We start from the raw sequence: 20,878 nt of genomic DNA on the forward strand, positions 1-20,878 counted from the left end.
AGGACACAAGTCCTGTACTTAATGCTTCCCTATGAAACCATGTACCAGAAATCCCATGGGCATAAGTGCTCTGTAAATGGGCTAAGGGGGTATGGAATGTGTAATGTATGGCCAGTCCTCCACTGCAGTATTAAGCTGGGTTATTGTTGTGGTGGACGGATCTTGTGCTGTAACCTGTAAGATACCACTTGAACCTGCTAGAATAAATAGACTGTAAAGAAAATGCTAACAGTTTACACAGTATAATTACCTGCATGAATGTAGCTCCATATTCTTAATAATCCTTGGCACTATATGCATGTGTGCTCCAGTCTGCCATGCACCATCTGTGTGATTAAGATCCAGCCAGGATTCCAATAAAACACAAGTGTTCAAGCAAGATTAAGCTTTCTGTATTATTGAAGTTTTGTCAGTAAAAGAGTAATAAACCTGATCATTTTCCGTTTGTAGCATGCTCTCTAAGCTGCCTTAAACAAAGATTATCTCAGGTAATAAATCTCAGATTTAACTGCACTGCAAAAACAGATCTAAGGCAAAATGTTTACTATTTAACCTGTAATTATATTTGATTAATTGTCTACATCATTTTTATTTATTATAATTAATTGTCTTATACAACACTGGGCCAGATTCAATTCAGTGAGAAAAAGGTTCATCAAGTGCAAACTCATGGACAAGATTCGATCCAAGGATTCTATCCAAGGAGAAATTCAGTTCCATTTCCCTAGACTTCAATGGAGTTTTCAAATGATAACTAGTGAATTTTCAATCTCAATTGAATTGCATCTCATCCATGAGTTTTCATATGATAAACATTTTTCTCGCAGTTGTTTGAAACTGAGTGTAGGCCCAGCATGGAAGAAATAGCACAACGGTAAAATATGTGCCAAAATCAGTTTTTTCAGTGTCTACGTAGAATTATCATTTGCCAGTTGCCTGATATTTCATGGAAAAAAACCTAATTTTGAATATTGTAATTAATGCACAAATAAATATACTTAGAATTATTATTTATATACTGCCTTTTGCTCTGTACCAAGAGCATTTCTTAATTTAAAAAGGCTTAAACATTCCGTCCCGGACTACTATTTCAAGAATGATTGTACCAAGTAATTAAATAAAATCAAATTGGAAAATAGAATATTCTTTTAGCAAGGAGGATTCCCCTGGAGAGAGAGAGGGTGTCTTGTTTAAATTTCCATGGAATGTTGTGGGATGAATCAGATTCTTCTAGCAGCCGCCTTAGTATCAGACATAAGTGAAAAGAAGGGAAAGGAGACTACAGAAGCTATTTTGTGCTTTTACAAAGCAAATATTCTGACCCTCAAGTTATCAGTGTGTTTAATTTTATTCAATATGGAGGCAGTTCCTGCATGGCCTTCACTGCTGCACTTGGCTTGGGAGGAAGTTGCAGGGACACAAAAGATTTTTATTTTAAACTGCTTTATTTTTTTGCAACTAAATTTCCTTAACTTTTTTTTGCTCTCAAGCTGTTCCGAAACTACAGCTCCCACCATTCATTTTTTGTATTATGCTTTCCAACGCACAGGTTGCCTGCCAATGTTTTTGAGCCATCAATCTTTACTCAGTTACGCTTCTGGAGTTTTGGCAGTATGTCGTATAGTAAAACCTGTGCCACTGTTTATCAATATGACACTGGCCAAGTATTAAATGTACACTATAGTATAACATGTTTATCTGCCATCTTTGTGCTCTTTACATGTAAAATCTCTGGTTTTTAGCTATTTTTTTTCCTTTAGGGCAGAGACACACGGTCAGATTTGGGGAGATTAGTCGCACAGCGACAAATCTCTTCTTCTTCAGGGCGACTAATCTCCCCAAACTGCCTTCCCCTGCCTTCCCGCCAGCTAGAATGTAAATCATGGCGGGATGGCACTTGGAACGATTCATTTTCCAAAGTTGCCTTGAGGAGGAGATTTGTCGCGGGCGGTTTTAACAGATGCTGAAACTTTAACTGATCGAATTAACCAGACAAAGACGGTGTATAATATGCTGACTTCCTAGGCTTGAACTTTTACTACTGATTTTCATCAAGAAGATACTTGATACTTTTCATCAAGCATACCTCACAACTGTCCCGTTTTTAGCGGTTTAGACAGTCCCGTTATTGACAGCTCAGCCCGCAGTCTCGGATTGTTACAGAAATTTCTCGACTTTCTCTTTGATCTCCTGCACTGAACAGCCAGAAAAAGATACAAAGTTTCTAAAACTTAATTGGCTTTTGGAAGAAAGCCCAGAATATTTGGCAGGTGCACATATATGTTTTTATAACAATTTAAGAAACAATTGTAACAATTTAAGATAAGCAAGTCTCTTGGGGCAGGGGTCCCCAACCACTGGACAGTCCTGAACTGGGCCGCCGAACAATGAATGTGGTGCGCCCAAATTGGATGCCGGCCCTTCAGACAACCTTCCCTCCCCCCCTCCCCCTCTGGTCCTTGGAAAAAAATTGGCTCTTTTTTGGTCCCCGGGCCAAAAAAGGTGGGGACCCCTGTCTTGGGGAAACTGTGACTTGCAGCTTAAAGGGCAATTCACTTTCACAGTCAAGGGGTTAGTGAGAAACATGTTGCTCATGCGCCGCTGGTTTGGGATCATTGCCTTAGGCCAACAAAATAGCCAGGCATCTTACGATTTTTCGGCCGACATCTGTCAGAAAATTGATCGGCCAGGTTAAAAAATTTTTATTGGTCTATGTTTGCAGGGCCATGCAGGCAGCTACCCTCAGTTTTCCTGCCAATATCGCTTGAAATTGTCTTTTTAGTTGATGGACAAATCATACATTTCAACAATCGTTTCGAGATAATTGTGGTCTCACCATAACGAAAAGATCTTTTAAAAATCTTTAGATCTTTGGCCAGCTTTAGCTAGAGTTTTTCCTTGAATAACCTATACTTCTCTTATCTTCTTTTGCTATTCTCTTCTGTATCTTCTATTTTCTGGCTCTTCTGTCAAGAATTGTCAAGATGACTGATCAACCTTCCAGCACTGTGCATGTGAAAACCAACAAGAGGATTTGTCTGTTCAGGGCATAATGCATGTTGAATTCTCTTCTGGAAAGTCCTTAACGGGGTGGTTCACCATTTCTAGTATGTTATAGCATGCCCAATTCTTAGCAATTTTGCAATTGGTCATAATTATTTATATGTTTTACTTTTTGTAGTTAATTACTTCTTCTTCTGGGCCTTTCCAGCTTTCAAATGGGGGTCACTGACCCCATCTAAAAAACAAATGCTCTGTTAGACTACAAATGAATTGTAATTGCTCTTTTTTATTACTCGACTTTTTATTCAGGCCTCTCCTATTCTTATTCAAATCAGTGCATGGTTGCTTGGGTAATTTGGACCATAGCAACCAGATTGATGAAACTTCAAGATGGTAATCAGCTGAAAAAAAGCTGAATAACTCAAAAACCACAAATAATAAAAACCGATTGCAAATTGTCTCAGAATATCACTCTCTACATCATACTAAAAGTTAATTTAAAGGTGAACAACCCCTGTAAATGGCACCTGTCACCTGAAAAGTGTCTATCAGAGCACAAATCACATGACTCAGGACATCTGGGAAACTTGTCTAGCCCCATGTCAAGATTTCAAAATTAAATATAAAAAAATCTGTTTGCTCTTTTGAAAAACGGATTTCCATTCAGAAGTCTGGTAGAGGCGCACTATTTACTGGTGTGTGTTTTCTTGTGACAGAATCTTTTAAGAAAGAGCGCGACAGCAACTGATTTGATCTTTTAAATAGCTAATGCCAGTTCTGTTAGTGTGTTGCAAATACACTAACAATAATTCCAGAAGAAATTATTTCTTATGGCAAAGGTGAGCATACTTGTGTCCCATAAACTAGCAATGCACCGAATCCACTATTTTGGATAAGGCCAACCCCCGAATCCTTTGCGAAAGATTCGGCCGAATACCAAACCAAATCCAATTCCTAATTTGCATATGCAAATTAGGGGTGGGAAGGGGAAAATATTTTTTACTTCCTTGTTTTGTGAGAAAAAGTCACGTAATTTACCCTCCCACCCCTAATTTGCATATGCAAATTCGGTTCGGCCGGGCAGAAGGATTCAGCCGAATCCTAATCCTGCTGAAAAAGGCAGAATCCCGAACCGAATCCTGGATTCGGTGCATCCCTACCATAAACAGCCACCTAACAGAAAGCAGTCGCAGATAGCTCTCCATTTAGAATGCCTACATAAATAAAATATGCAAAGCTCTATTTAAATATATGGTAGTCTAACTTCAGTATTGTTGATGTATACTATTGTTTCGGCCTAGCGGTATAAGTATAATGAAATGCTGTAGTATGTTAAAATTGGGTTATGACTTAAACTTGCACAATCCAAACATCCTGGCTGTGATATATACAACAATCAGCCAGGCATAAATCAATACAAGTGAATTTAATTTCACTGATCTCAGCATTTCTTTATTCTAGGATTACAGATAAAGATGATTTCTTCCTTTGTTCTGGTTGACCTTGCTATATTTGTAGGCAACCTCTATTGTGGCAAATAATTCATTTGGTTTGTCTTTAAAGTTATGTCCATTGGATGGCCTTGAGCTTATACATACTATGGCTACACTTTGAAGTGTTTTTAGTTTTTAAGTAATGAAACAAAGCTAGCTTCTAGGCATACTTGCATTAAGTACACCTCTCTCAGAAACTCTGTCTCAAAACTGCCTGACCAAATAAGTGTTATCTGGCTGCTTACACCCGGATTTCTGGCCAGGCCACAAAGGCCCGGGCCTAGGGCAGCAATAATTTAGGGGCGACATGTCGCCCAGCCGCATCCCAAAGGGGCGCTGGGGACTCAAAGCTCCCCACTGCTCCGGTGCTTGAAAGTGTGCTCGCAGGAGCAACCAAGGCCATTAACCCTGTTTTTTGTGATTAAAACAATAGAAAAACTATGTTCAGTACAAGAACTATTCCTTTTACTTAATCTAGGAACGGCTGGATAAAGGTGAATTACTGGGAAGTGCCAAATGTTAGTCACCTCCAAGAGATTTTAGTTGCTTACCTGATACCCCAGTCTAGTGCTCCTGTTAGCAGAAGATTTTACTGGCCAAGTGTATTTCTGTAGAAGCTCTTTTGGTGCAATCTTCTTCTTCTGTCTTCTTTTCTTTGGGTGCAGGCTGAGGCAGGCACATGTGTATTAGAATGAAAAAGCCAACAGTTTTTCCTTAAGTCCCCTTTTACTCTACTTTTATTGTGGACATTTGAACCAAAAAGAAGAGAAGACAGAAAAAGACAAAAAGGGCAACGAGGAGCTTCTTCAGAAATATCCCAGGCAAATGTAGTTTTTAACGAAAAGGAGCACTGGCCCATGGTATCAAGTAAGCAGTTATATTCACTGTAGAGTTCCTAGCATTTCGTCACACCCCCCCCCCAAATGATTTTACCTTTCCTTCTCCTTCTCTTGTTGGTTTTGATATCATTTTTTAAAACAAACCCAGAATGCCAAAATAAATTATTGTCCATTCTTAGTTTATTGTTAATCTTTATTTTTACATCATACATCATGCTTTACTTGGGGGGTTGCTTACTAAAATCTGAATTTTTCTGATCCAACCAAACTAAAATCCATAATTTACCCGTATTTTTTATTTAAAAACCACAAAAAAATCGGCAAAAAGCATGACTTTTTCGTATTGTCACTCGAAAAATGTTAATTTGCCGGATTCGACACCAAAAAAGTCAGAATTTTTTGTGAAATCAGCAGAAAAGCTTGAAATGTTCGTATAATTGTACAAAACACAGCGCAGACAATAATATCTTCAAATTGCAAATAGGACCTCTGCCACTTCTACAGGACCTCGACAGGTTGAAGATGGAGTATTTTCATATTCCATATTTTGCAACCTCAGGGTATAATAAATCTGGATTTTATTGTATCGCGTGTGTTTATTATTCACATTAGACCCTACCTCAGTGAAGCTTTACAATCTAAGGGAATACTAGGAACATACACAGTTCAATCTAAAGTCAAATATCCTGCCTGAATGTTTTTGTAGTTTAGAAGAAAACTGGAGTACCCAGAGGTTGCCTTGCCATTAAATGGGGGTCATTTATAAACACTTGTGCAGTAACCTATGGCAGCCAATTAGATGTTTCTTTCATTGTTCTACCTTTTATTGTCCAGATACAAATGTGTCCAGTGTTTATAAGTAAGCCCTACAGGGCTCCTCTTGTATGTCCCTCCTGTTTTTTCATGTATTTTCCTCCAGGCACTGCAAACTCCTTGCACATATTTTGCAGAGGTTGGAATCACAGAGGTATCCTGCTTACCACTAGCAATATTGACACTGCATTGTGATCCAGCCAGCATGTTATGCAGAGGAAAGCTCTTGCTAAATGGCATCAAGTCTGCCAAAAAAATACTGGCCTGAGCTGCAAATTCATTCCATTTCTAATTAAGAGGTTACTTTTTAAATCAGAATTGAATTATCATCTTTGGGTTACTGGGTCAACAGTGGCCTCTGAAATAATGATCGCTAGAATAGTTTTGTAAATCTTTCTTCTTCAGAAGTGTGGATATATCATGTGAAATTTGACAAAACATTAAAATGTTTGTATTGGAGAACAGGATGTTTTTAGGCAGAACAGAGACAAACCACTTGTCTATAACTAATCATAAAATCTATACAGAATGTATTCAAACTGAAAATCTGAAGGGAGGTTTGTTTGTTTTTTTTTGTTTTGCAGGTGTTTGCCTTTGACTACTGCTTCTGGTCCATGGATGAATCAAACACCTCTAAATATGCAGGTAAAGCACAGAAAACATACACTAGCTGGCACATTTTGTTTAGGTTAAAGATTGTACTGTGATGTGGTATAGATTGGATTTATTCTTGGAAAACATGGTGTTACCCCATGCCATATGCCCTTTTTGTACAGGGAATTAAATAGTGAGTTGCATTTGGCTCTCTAAAGGGGTTGTTCACCTTTGAGTTAACTTTTAGTATGATGTAGAGAGTGATATTCTGTGGTTTTTGAGTTATTTAGCTAATTATTCAGCAGTTCTCCAGTTTTGCCGTTTCAGCAATCTGGTTGCTGGGGTCCAAATTACCCAGTAACCCTGCACTGATATGAACAAGACACTGAAATATGAATAGGATAGGCCTGAATAGAATGATGTGTAATAAAAAGTAGCAATGATAATAAATTTGTCTTTACAGAAGATTTGATTTTTAGAAGGGGCCGGTGACCACCATTTGAAAGCTGAAGAGAGTCAGAAGAAGAAGAAGGCAAATAATTAAAAATAACTCTAAAAAAGAAATAATTAAGACCAATTTAAAAGTTGCTTAGAAGAAACCATTCTATAACATATTAAAATTTAACTTAAAGGTGAACCACCCCTTTAAGCAATGGAGAAACTAACAAGAGAGCCATATGACAGAGATTGAATTTTTGTGGTAATTGGATCTTGGAGGAAAAGGGAAACATCTGAATAGAAGCCTAAATATTGCAAAGTAGTAAGACAAATCTAACAAAGCATTCAGCCTACCTCTTATATAGAAGCATTTACATGGAAAATTAATCAGTTGTATCATATGAAGTACTTTATATAATTTTCTCTGTTGTGGGGAGTAGTACACGTCAATGTCTTATTTGAGGTGTTAAGGTTTTGGGACTGATAATCTGAACATGGTACACATACTGTAGCTTTCCTTTCTGTGTGTCCTCATAAAATGTTTTGAAACTTCAGAAAAAATGAGAAAGTGTTATTAGAATGTATGACCAAATACAACCACATGTGACTGTGTACAGCCATTTGTTGTATTAGTGCATGCCATGAAGTGTAGCACGTGCATGCCTGTTTCAAGTCACGCCAGGCATTGAGCAATTCAGAAGATTGTTTCTGGTCCATGTTGTTTTGTATTGCGTACAGTCTCTATTCTTCTGAAGCAACTGGTATTTAAATAGAAAAACATGGTACATAAAAAAAAAAAAAGGAAAAAAAGGAATACTGCATTTGTAAACAAGGTTTTAGATCTAAACCAATGTTGTGTTTTACAGCATAGTACATAAACATTTTTCATATCCAAAGCCAGACAGTACAACTCTGTATAACACCATGTGCATCTAGTAGAAATAAAACCGTAAAAGGTTATTGCTTTGTCCAAACTCAATAGTTACTCCATAATGGTGATAAAACAAGCTCTTCCCTTCTATAAATCTGGCTACCCATGGGGCAGTTTTTGCCTTGGGATAATGGACACTTTGATCACACAAATTGAGCCAAATTGCACTGATTTAAACAAATTACACGTGTTTCAGCTGGTGGGTACAAGGCCATAAAACTATACCCATGCCAGAGGCTGTCATCTCTTAACCTGGATTTTAATTGTTATTAGCAATTCTAGGGTTTAAGTATTTGCTTACATACAGTCCATATCCACATCCCCATCTCTTCTTTGTGATGGTCTCATTATTACTGGTCTCTGGGTTTTATTTTTAATCAGTTATTCTGTAGTAATTATTATTTTGTAGAAGATAATCATGTTTGTTGGAATTGCATTATATTGAGGTAATTGTTGTAATTGTATTATATTGTTACAATTGTCTTATGGGAAAAGCTTTCCACCGCTATATTATTTAGCACTTTGCTTAACAAAATTGACTCTTTAGCCCAAAGGTGCATGCATTGCTATATGTAACTGCTGGAGACATTACTGATCACTCCCCTGATGGGCAGTATCAGTAAGTCCGGGCCTTACTAGGACCAGAACTAGGGGTAGGCAGAATAGACATGTGCCTTAGTGGGGTGGGGTGGGGAGGTGCTTGTTGGCAGGTACCTCTTCTGCCTGACTTCCCCTAGTTTCAGACAACCTGTAAGTGGTGTGTGCTTGGAGGGCCAAGTATTGACCAGGAGTTAAGGAACCGGGAAAAGAGGGCAGTCGTTCATGCAATTGGCACAGAGGCATTTATTATAATATTATTATTATTAACATACATTTATATAGCACCAACATATTGCGTAGCGCTGTAAAGTAAATGTGATTATACAACTAACTCACATGAAATTATATAGAACATATGGAGTTACATACATCACAATCAATACCGGTACAAAAGGTGAGGAAGGCCCTATGCAGAAAGTGCTTACACTCTAAAGGGAAGGGAGTAATACACAAGGTGTGGGAGTGGGCAAGATCGAATTAAGTGGGTGAGAAATGTGGTACTGTATGTGGTGTTGTGTTTGGTAGTTAAGCAGAGTGAGGGTAGGCTTCTCGAAAGAAGTGCGTTTTAAGAGATTTCTTGAAAGCAGAAAGGTTGGGAGAAAGTCGGACAGACCGTGGGAGAGAGTTTCAGAGGAGGGGTGCAGCCCTTGCAAAGTCTTGAATGCGAGCATGTGAGGAGTTAATGAGAGAAGAGTTGAGTAGCAGGTCAGTAGAGGAGCGTAGTAAGCGGTTGGGTGAGTATATAGAGATGAGTTCAGAGATGTAGGGTGGGGCAGAGTTATGAAGTGCTTTGAATGTCAGGGTCATTCATTTAAATTTAATTCTGAGAGGTAGTGGAAGCCAGTGCAGGGATTGACAGAATGGCGTGGTAGAGGAGGGGGGGTTGCTGAGGTGTATGAGCCTCGCAGCAGTGTTCATTATGGACTGGAGAGGTGACAGTCTCTGGAGAGGAAGGCCAATTAAAAGAGAGTTACAGTAGTCTAGACGTGATATGACGAGAGAGTGAATAAGAATTTTGGCAGCATCTTGGGTGATAAATGATCGTATTTTGGATATGTTCCTTAGGTGGAAGTGACAAGTTTTAATAAGTGACTGGATATGAGGAGTGAATGACAGGGCAGAATCTAGGATAACCCCAAGGCACCGGGCCTGGGGAGAGGGGGTGATAGTGGAATTGTTAGCTATGATGGATATTTCCGGGATGTTACTGGGTGCACTGGGACTGGTCCTTACCGCCTACTATAGGGCAGGAAGTAAGGACCGGCACCTCCTGCCACTCCCTAACTTGCCATCTGAAAACACTTGGCCTTGGCAGCTACCCTTTGAGTTGAATAGATAACACCTAACAGTTCCAATATTGGTGTTGTCCGGTGCTTCACATTTAAGTCAGTGGGAAACGGCTGGAGATTTGGTGCCTTTTGGTGCCAGCTGATTGAATTACATGGGTACCACCATCTTTGTTAGTTTTTATAATTGTTCCATCTGCAAAACCCCACTATCTAGATGATATTCAAAACACCATTGTTGGGATTTTACTTCATTGTTCATAATTAAAAGAAAAAAATCGGGATAATGTATTTCATGCTTCAGTATCTCCTTTGCCAAGATATCCGTTTTATAGACATTTTAATGGCTGTGGATCATTACAAATTCTCTTCTACTTAGAAGCTAAAAGACAAAGCACGCATGGCCACAGCTGAAACCATAAAAGCAAAGTAAATTCTTGGCATTAGTATATTTTTATTTATTAGTTCATTAGTCTATTTTTTATTTCTTTTAAGGTGTATGTGGCATCAATTAGTGTATATAAAGATGTGTGTATGTGGATATTTATTCATATTTTTAATGACCAACCTTTTTTTTTTTTTTTCAAATCTTTATTTATTGATTTTCAAAAAGAGGGGGGAAAAGGATACAGAAAGAGAAAGAGAGGGGGGGACCAGGGAAGGGCAAAACAATATTGACATATCAAATACAAGCAGTACAGGGTAAATAGCAAGTTACATCTCATTATCAGGACCAAGTGAACGTAGTACCAATAAAGTGAGAGCATGAGACCTTATAGAAACCACAGTATACCATACATATAGGACGCCCGAACTCAAGCCATTAAATGTTCCCAGAGAAGTCCATTCGGGGACTTTATCAAGTTCTCCCCAAAAGTGTCACCCAGGGCTAATGACCAACCTTTTTAATGCATGCTATACCATAACTGTATGTAGAATATTTCCAGTTGTGCTCCTTATACTTGGGGTTGTTTATCAAAATACAAAAATATTTCATTATTTTCTGAAATATACTCTGACCAAATCCGCATGGGTGATTTCCCTTATTTATTAATACATTATCCTGAAAATTTCCTGTGCAGGAAAAAACGTGAAAAAAATTGTGAAAATTCAAAACTAATTTTTGCCCGAAAACCTTGAAATCTTCGGATTATTGCACGAAACTCAGTGCAGATCAGGATATCTTCGGAACTTCTTCTATTGACTTATACACAACCTTGGCAGGTCTGAGATGCTGGATTTTCATATTCAGACTGTTTCCAACCTCAGGGTATAATAAATCCTGAAAAATTCAAGGTTTTTTTTTTCACTAAAATTCTAATTTTATAGTTAAAAACTAACATTTTTCAAGTTTTTGGCATTCGGACTTTGGATTCGAAATAAATAACCCCCTTAGTGTGCAATATATAATTTTTTAATTAGTTTAAAATAGAAAAATTAAGTATGTTTACATTCATACTGTAACAAAGCGTTAAAATAAAGATATACCCATGTAACTAGTCAGCCATATAAGAAAGATATACCCATGTAACACTCGGCAATATAAGAAAGATATACCCTTGTAACTAGTAAGCCGTGCCATTGCTGGTTATAAACTGAAGGCGCAGTTACTTTTGCTCAGAAAGGATAATGGATTAGCTTAATAAAGCAGTATAACTGCTTTCACTTGTGTAAATATAGATGAGCAGAAGGGGAATGTTTTGCACTCCCAGTAAATATAACCATGTCACTGAAAGAATTCCTGTAATTTAACTGTACCCTCACTGTGAACATTTTCATTAGTAGCCTGTGTAATATTACATTATTGGTCAGAATTAGGAAGATGGCAACACTATGAGGCAATGAACAAATTGGTTTGTGTTTGAATAAAAACCTAATTTCCACATAGAAACACAGCTAACCCCTTTTAGACTTGCTATAGAAGACCAGGTCAAAAAACCTACAAAGGACTTCCCTAAATACAAGTATATGAAGTACTGGGAAGATAAGTTCCCTGCAGAAAAACTGGGAGGACATATGGGACAATGCTAAAAAATCCCCCATCTGTGTTCAGTACAAAGAATATATACAAAAACCTACTTAATTATACTCCAGAGAATTCGTATTATACTCTATAAAATATATCCTACAGACTTGGATAGATGCTGTCGGAACTCTGGAAAGTTGAGGACTCTCTCCCACATACTCTGAGGCTTGTCCATGGTTACCCACTATTGGGAAAGGTAAGAGAGCTTCTACAAAATATACAGAGGGAGCCATGGACCTTTCTCTTAGGGAAACCCTAACTTAAATACACAAAGATGGCAAGGAAACTGATGAACCATATTCTGACGGCAGCCAGAAATGGAAGCAATCAATTATCCCAACAGAAAGGGAACTAAATAATAACATATAGAGGAAGTAAAAAGAATGGAATACCTTTCAGCACTAAGTAACAGAACGATGCCTACATATGATGAGATATGGAGTAACTGGACTTATTGTTTCCTCGAGGGTTGATCTGCTTAGTAGTTTACCCAGAGAATAACAAATGGTTTATTTTTGTTTTATTGCCCTACCAATCCTGTATTTATTTTTTTCTTTTGAGTTGTACTGTTCTCTTAATGTTTTTTAATTTTCCTTCTTGACTTGATTTAACCAAGCTGTATATATAAGAACAACATAGCAACTGTATAATTAGACTGCTGAATACAGTGAGTCACTTTATACCAAAAGTAACAACTGCATTTAAAACGTATGAAAATTAAAAAATATAGATAAAAAAACAACAAATTTTTCTGTACCTCTTACCTGAGATAACACTTAACTACTGGTCAAAGTTAAAAGTAGAGACTTTTAGGTATTGTGTAGGAAAACTTGGAAAGCTTGCATGTAACCTTTTACCCACTGTTAGCTATAAAGCTGGCCATACATGAAGAGATCTGCTTGTCTGGCGACTACGCCAAACGAGAGGATCATTCATCGATATGCCCACCAACGGCAGGGCTATATCGGGGTAATCCGAAAATTCGGCTCTAGGGTTGGTCAGTGGAAAAATGAAACCTTCCCGATCGATATTTTGGCCAGATATCGATCGGGAAGACCTGTCGGAATTGGTTTAAAGGACTGATATCGACAGCTTTATCTGCCCTTGTATCTCCACCTTTACTTATCTAATGCAGTTGAATAATGAAAATGAGTGTCTGCTGGGAACTGTTAGTTGCAGCCAAGCTTTAGTCTTGTATGTGGGCAACTCTTGACATTTTTTTCCTTTGTTGCAGTTAAATCATTTTAGTTATTGTTGGATACAATTGTGTGTACATTTGAATGAATAATAATTCTGTTTTGCAGGTCAAGAAGCAGTGTTTAAGTGCCTTGGAGAAGGAATTCTTGACAATGCTTTTCAGGGATACAACGCTTGCATTTTTGCATACGGACAAACAGGTATAATATATAAGGAATAGGAATATATAAGGTAAGGTTTAGTGGTCTTTTCCACTTTTTGCCGTCAGCAAAGGAGCAGCACAGACTCCAAACAGTTTCCTCTACAGGAATGTCTCCTGCAAAAAAAAAAACCACCAGCTTATTGGCCTAAATATGGTGTCAAAACCGACACTAGGCACACCCTTCTGCCCTGACAGATACAGCATAATATACATGATTTTCATGACTTTAATGTAGTTATAAAATATGTATTACCTCCTGTATTGGTCAGTATTTGTATGCAATTTTTATTCTTGGTGTATACACCCTTCTATTGTAAATCTCTTCAGGATATGTAAGTGCTTTATAAATAACATGATGACAATATATTGTGCTGTACAGATGATTCCACATTCATCATTGTAAGTTAGGTTAAAAAAATACACATGCCCATCAAGTTCAACCCTTTAACTCTATTTTAACCTGCCTTACTGCTAGCTGATCCAGAGGAAGGCAAAAAAAAACATTTGAAGCCTCTCCAATTTGCCTCAGAGGAGGAAGAATTGCTTTTTGACTCCAAAATGGCAATTGGACCGGTCGCTGGATCAACTTGTACTATAGGCTGTACCAATTTACCATAACCCTGTATTCCTTCACTTTCTAAAAGCCATCCAATCCCTTCATTAATCTGTTGGTTTATCTTTCTTTAGGTTCAGGAAAATCTTTCTCCATGATGGGAACTGCAGATAAGCCTGGCCTCATCCCCCGGCTTTGCTGTGCATTATTTGAGAGGACCTCTGAGGAAGAGAGTGATTCTCAGTCTTTCAAAGTTGAAGTCTCCTACATGGAAATTTACAATGAAAAAGTTCGAGATCTCTTGGATCCTAAAGGGTAGTTATCTATTAACTTATAACATTACTTTATCTACAGTGGTGGATTTAGACCACATATGAGCCAGGATGGTTCCAACATTGACTTTTGTTATCTCTCAGCGCAATAAAAAAAAAAAAAATGAGGCTTATGTTTTGAGCTTCTTTACTAGTATATCAAAGTAGCTCCTCTATCTTTCTGCTTTCAGTTTACAGCACATGTTAGGGCTGCTGTCAGTATTGAGCTATAGGTATAAAAAGTTAAAATGTAGAAATATGTAAGGGGATCATATAATAATCACTCTAATGCTTTATTTACCAGAAGATCTTTCCAGCTGACACAAGGTCACCCATTCCGATTAGAAGAAAAGAGGTTCCGCCTAAATAATTCGGAAGTGTTTTTTTACAGTGAGAGCTGTGAAGATATGGCATTCTCTCCCTGAATCAGTTGTACAGGCTGATACATTAGATAGCTTTAAGAAGGGGTTGGATGTCTTTTTAGCAAGTGAGGGAATACAGGGTTATGGAAGATAGCTCATAGTACAAGTTGGTCCAGGGACTAGTCTGATTGCCATTTTGCAGTCAGGAAGGAATTTTTTCCGTGGAGAAGCTTCAGATTGGGTTTTTGCCGTCCTCTGGATCTACTGGTAGTTAGACGGGTTGAAATAGAGTTCAAAGGTTGAACTTGATGGACGTGTGTCTTTTTTCAACCTAACTTACTATGTATACAGTTTATACACAATGATACAACATTTATGATCTAAATCTTATTACTAGAAATGATTGGTAGATATCCTCAGCTGTGTGCTTCACATAATTTCAAATGTTGTGCTGTATCGTTATTTGACAAGACATTAGAGCTTGGGAAAGAATTATTATTTTGTTTTGGAGATAACTGCTTCATAAACCAATTTTGGGGTAGTTGTTTTAATTTACTCTTTTATGTGAAAATCAAAATTATTTGAAGATTAAACTATTGGGTTTGCCTCCCTGAGTGTAGTGCTCCAAAAAGGAAGAGGAGATTGCACTTCTCTTGGTGGAGCAGAGCATTAGTTGTTGTGTAATTTATCCACCACTCATGGACTACTGCTTTGAGACCCTGTTTGCTACCCCCATTATCCCTACTATAATCTGCCATTTCTGGCACATTTCTTCACACATGCAGGTCATTATGATTTATTTACTTGTTGCCAGCAAGTAACACATTGATTTACATTCATGTATAACAAACAAGGGCTTTATGGGGCACTGCAGCCCAAAGCAAAACAGAAGCACAAGATATAGGAAGAAATTTGAAGCATTAATGAGTTACCTTTACAGAGATATGTCAGTATTACATATTATTAAGCACATTTTTACTGTTACTGGCTTAGAAGTTTATCTGCAGAACAGCTGGAGACATCTCCAACTATATGTGAATCCCTCTCCGGGAATTCCAGTTTGTAAATTCATATCCAGCAAACTATAACGGCATTGTTTATTCTGCCAATTCAACTAAGGTTAATGGCACACTTCTTGATTGGTATATATATATATATATATATATATATATATATATATATATATATATATATATATATATATATATATATATATATATATATATATATGGGGTTTTCCGGAGAAGGAATCTTTCCAAAGTCATCATACCTTAAGTCTGCTAAAATATACAGTATCTAAATATTTAATAAATAGAATTGCTTTACCACCAATATGCATGCATTGAAGCGGCTTAGTTACCCTCAAGTACAAGATACAGTTTTATTGTTATAGAGAAAAAGGAAATCTATTTTAAAATTCAAATAATTTCCTTCCTCTATAAAAGATGGCTATCTTGTAATTTTGAGCTTTATGGATAACGGATTTCTGGATAAGGAGTATACAAAAATGCCACCTGTTTTTTTAAAAAGAGAGGTAAAGTTTAAGATGTCCATTATACAAATGATGAAAATACGATCCAAAAGCATTTTAACTTTTTTTTTTAAATATCTCAACAAACATTATATTTCAGATAAACCAAAATTAAGAGAATGAGAAGGATAGCAATTATTCTTTATAACACTTATGTTATTCAGAGGATGTAATCCCTTAAGAAAAAAGCACATGTAAGAAGAGAGTTTATTTTGGGAAGAGAATGGGAAGCTTGCAAGGCAGTCTTGAATTGGGAAATGCACAGACACAAATAATATGCTGGGAATGCGATGGGTGGAGACAGCACGTAGCATGCACATGGGATTATTCAGTGTGCACAAAAGAACAACATTGTAAAAGACAACATTTCTACCAATAAGTCACTTAAGATGTATAAATAAATATAATATCTTGGCATAAATGTAACTCCCCCTTACAAAAGAATGTGATTAGTATATACTGTAAAAAGTGGCAATTAATGGATACAAGGGCAAGTATTTAAGTTGCATGTTTTTTTTTTTTTTCAATTTAATTTCCCACTACCAGGGGCACGAGTTCTTTAAGGTAAGGTCACACTGGGCGATTCGGGGAGATTTAATTGCCTCGTCTTTGCGGCGACCAATCTCCCCGAACGCCTTCCCTCACTCTTGCGCTGGCTATAATGAAAAATCGCCAGCACTAAGCACACGTGGCGATTCAGCGAGATTGGTCGCCGCAAAGACGAGGCGATTAGTCACCAGGCGACTAAATCTCCCCGAATCGCCCAGTGTGACCTTACCCTTAGGAGTCACAATTGAAATAGCTTGGTCTTGGGGGGCAGGTTGGGGGTAGACTGGCTGCGAACAGTTGACTTTTGTTTTTGTTGATGTACAAATTGAAAATTTAAAGGGGACCCGTCACCCAAAAAAATTATTCAAAATCCTATTTTATCACATTAGTCATGCAAAATGAACTTTAATTACACTATATAAATTATTTGAATCTTGTTTCCTTCAGTCTGGGAATTCAAAATGATAGCAAGCAGGCAGGAGCCATTTTGTGAACACTGTTTTTAAGGAAAGCCTTGTATCATCTCAGAATCTTGTTTGTCCACCAGAATAGGGGACCTGATGTCCATTTCCATGCACTGGCTAAACAATTAAATGTTAAAGAGAACGGGGATATGTGGGGAGAGCAGTGACATCTAAGAAGTGCTGAATTGAAAGTGAAAGTAATTGTCTGCCCTGCCTCTATGCCACGGGCATAGAGGAGGGGCAGACAATATTTGATTGACAGCTGAGATGTTTAAATGAGCTTACAGCAGCTATGAATGCTTTAATAAAAAATAGAAATTGGATTTCATGTTTAATTTGAAAAGGACTTTTATTATACAGATTTTCGTGTCTGGGTGACGGGTCCACTTTAAGCAAATCATTTAAAATATTAATGTCCACCTTAACTCCCCTGTGGTGGAAGGCATAAAAGATCTTTTGCGAAGTATAAGAGCCCTAAAGGGCTAATATTGCAACCGAGACTAATATACAGCAATAATAGAAGCTGTGTAGATTTGCGCTCTGCCTGGCAATCCTTTTTTAATTTTCATGCATCAATCCTCTCACAGAGATGTACCAATCATCCCAGAATATCCACTAAAAAGCTTAAAAGAGAGGAGAGCACTCAAACGCAGATTAACTGCTAGTGATTATTTATTCATGCTGCTTACACACGACATGTTTCGGGCAGGTGTTGCCCTTTCTCAAGTGTGACACTTGAGAAAGGGCAACACCTGCCCGAAACATGTCGTGTGTAAGCAGCATGAATAAATAATCACAAGCAGTTAATCTGCGTTTGAGTGCTCTCCTCTCTTTTAATATACAGCAATGTTTAAGTAGGATCCTATTGACAGTTCTTTTGCTTTCCCCATGCTTCAATAACCAACAAGCATGGGGAATGCTTGTTGGTTATGGAGTATGCAGTTCAGTTTTGGACTCCAGTCCTTAAGAGGGATATAAATGAGCTGGAGAGAGTGCAGAGACGTGCAACTAAATTGGTTAGAGGGATGGAAGACTTAAATTATGAGGGTAGACTGTCAAGGTTGGGGTTGTTTTCTCTGGAAAAAAGGCGCTTGCGAGGGGACATGATTACACTTTACAAGTACATTAGAGGACATTATAGACAAATAGCAGGGGACCTTTTTACCCATAAAGTGGATCACCGTACCAGAGGCCACCCCTTTAGATTAGAAGAAAAGAACTTTCATTTGAAGCAACGTAGGGGGTTCTTCACAGTCAGGACAGTGAGGTTGTGGAATGCACTGCCGGGTGATGTTGTGATGGCTGATTCAGTTAATGCCTTTAAGAATGGCTTGGATGATTTTTTGGACAGACATAATATCAAAGGCTATTGTGATACTAAGCTCTATAGTTAGTATAGGTATGGGTATATAGAATTTAATTAAAAGTAGGGAGGGGTGTGTGTATGGATGCTGGGTTTTCATTTGGAGGGGTTGAACTTGATGGACTTTGTCTTTTTTCAACCCAATTTAACTATGTAACTATGTAACAAGGGTTTCTCAAGAGCAAAGAAACTCATTATTGGTCAGAAATGACAAAATTGGGAAAATGGAAAAGGAAAATGTTGTAAATATATCATAATTGTTCCAATTAATGCACAGACTGATTTTCCTAGATTCGGTGCATCCCTAATAACTAAATTTTTTACCTTTTATATATCACTTTTTAAAAAATTAGGCGGCATTTCGCCAAATCCATAAAACTATAAGATACTTTTTACGAATATATCGTACTTGTAACTCTTTCACAATTTGGTGACCAACACTTCAAGAAATGTGTATATACCAAATTTTATATGCTTCCCTCCCCATTGAATGTTTATAGACAGGCACTAATTACAATCAAACCAGGCACAGGTCTGAGTACTTTCCCTAGATTGCAATCTGAACTATGTGCAATAAAAATGTATAGACTTAGGAAAAAAAATGTTTTCAAGAATATTATTCCAAAGATGAACAAATCTTTATTAATAAACCAAGTAAATCGTATCTAGGGAACAAACCTTCATCATTTTTTCCGTAGTGATTAATGCAAAATACTGAGGTGTTCCAAGCCATCTGCATCCATATAATTAACCTTGATGCAAGTTTCTTGGCAGCTACAGGCAAATGTTTTAAGCCACATTTTCTGTTTTGAAATGTTGAAGGAAAAATTTACAGTATACAAATTTATAAACATATAATTAACATTTATTATACTGTTGACATAAAAAATATCTAGTGTGTGCAGAGCTTTTAATTTTTTTTTTATAGAAGAGTGCATTTTAACAATGAACATTAACTGGGTCATATTGCAGTCTGGAGCACCTATATCTGTTTGCATTTATTGTGCACTGCTGTACAGTTATATACTTATGATTTAAATTACCGTAAGAGACCGTTGTCAAACACCATCTGACAGAGCTGCAGGTTAGGAAGCAAAGGCCTCAGGGACTGCTTATGTTGATTTTGCTGTTGGTGTCACTTTTTGTCAAATAAATAATGTTAGCAACTGAATTTTTTCATTGCTGGTTTTTATAGCTTTTTGTAGCTCAAACCTTCTTAAACTTAAACTTGTTGCCCCAATGGAAAATGACCACTAGAAGAATCCTTGGTAACTCTACAATGAATATATAATCAAATTTACAGAATTCAAAAGTTCTTTACAATCCAATAGAGTCTTGTTTGTGGCTAATATGCTATTTACTGTCTCGGGCAGCATACAGAATTGGGGAGCATTTACTGAATATAGTATAATATGGATTATTCGATTCTGTTTCCTCTTCCTTCCTCATTTATATACTGTACCCTGCTTGTTCCATATTAAGCATAGATGGCATGCCAAAACAGTTTTTATAAAGTAGTTAAATTCAGAACAGTGTGCTTAACTCTCTCTTTTTTTTTTTTTTTGAAGCAATCGCCATTCCCTCAAGGTTCGGGAGCACAAGGTGTTGGGCCCATATGTTGATGGTTTATCTCAGTTAGCTGTAACTAATTTTGAGGTAAGTATTCAACCATTGTACAGTATTCAGCACTATTCAGAGCTGTCTTGTTCTTGAATGCACAATTTACACCTCCACAGAGGCTTCTCTCTGTCTCCCTGTTACTAGAGAGTTACTAGCCACCTCTAAATTGATACATTAGTTGATACATTTCTTATCTTTAGCCCTGCTGAGTAGAATCCCTGAGTTTTATTAAAGACAACTGTTAGAATTAATACAATGGTTGCTAATACTCCACAGATACTGCTGAGAAATAACATTGTAACAGTTCAGAATCTGCACCTGGATTACTGAGCTGCAAGACTGACACGCCAGAGAAAAGAACATTAAAGGGGTTGTTTTCCTTCCAATAACTTTTTTCAGTTGTTTTCAGATTCTTTACCAGAAATATAGACTTTTCAATTGCTTTCCACCTTTTCTTTTTTATTGTTTTTTCAAAATCAAAGTTTAAAGTTGAATGTTCCTGTCTCTGGTGTTTCAGTCTGGCAACTCGGTAATATAGTCACAGATTCTGAACTGTTATAATTTGCTACATTAGGTGATACATTTCTCAGAAGCATCTGTGGTAGTGATGTGCGGGTCAGGATTTACCCAACCCGCACCCACCCAATACCCGCCCTCCCTCCACCTGCGCCCGCCTTCCCCCTACCTTTTATAGACCAGCGCC

The 20,878-nt window shown here is 37.4% G+C and overlaps 1 protein-coding gene across 5 annotated transcripts in view; it reads left to right on the plus strand.

Moving 5' to 3' along the window:
• Nucleotides 1–20,878, plus strand: part of LOC108704456 (kinesin-like protein KIF13A) — a 118,997-nt gene that overhangs the window by 39,386 nt on the left and 58,733 nt on the right. For all 5 annotated transcript variants that reach the window (XM_018241013.2, XM_018241016.2, XM_018241014.2 and 2 more), the window contains exons 4-7: nt 6,733–6,793; nt 13,328–13,420; nt 14,110–14,290; nt 20,124–20,211. In XM_018241013.2, the coding sequence (XP_018096502.1) occupies nt 6,733–6,793; nt 13,328–13,420; nt 14,110–14,290; nt 20,124–20,211 (423 nt within the window). The remainder of the gene's footprint in view (nt 1–6,732; nt 6,794–13,327; nt 13,421–14,109; nt 14,291–20,123; nt 20,212–20,878) is intronic.

Source organism: Xenopus laevis, chromosome 6S (assembly GCF_017654675.1).
Source record: "Xenopus laevis strain J_2021 chromosome 6S, Xenopus_laevis_v10.1, whole genome shotgun sequence".
NCBI classification, from domain to species: domain Eukaryota; kingdom Metazoa; phylum Chordata; class Amphibia; order Anura; family Pipidae; genus Xenopus; species Xenopus laevis.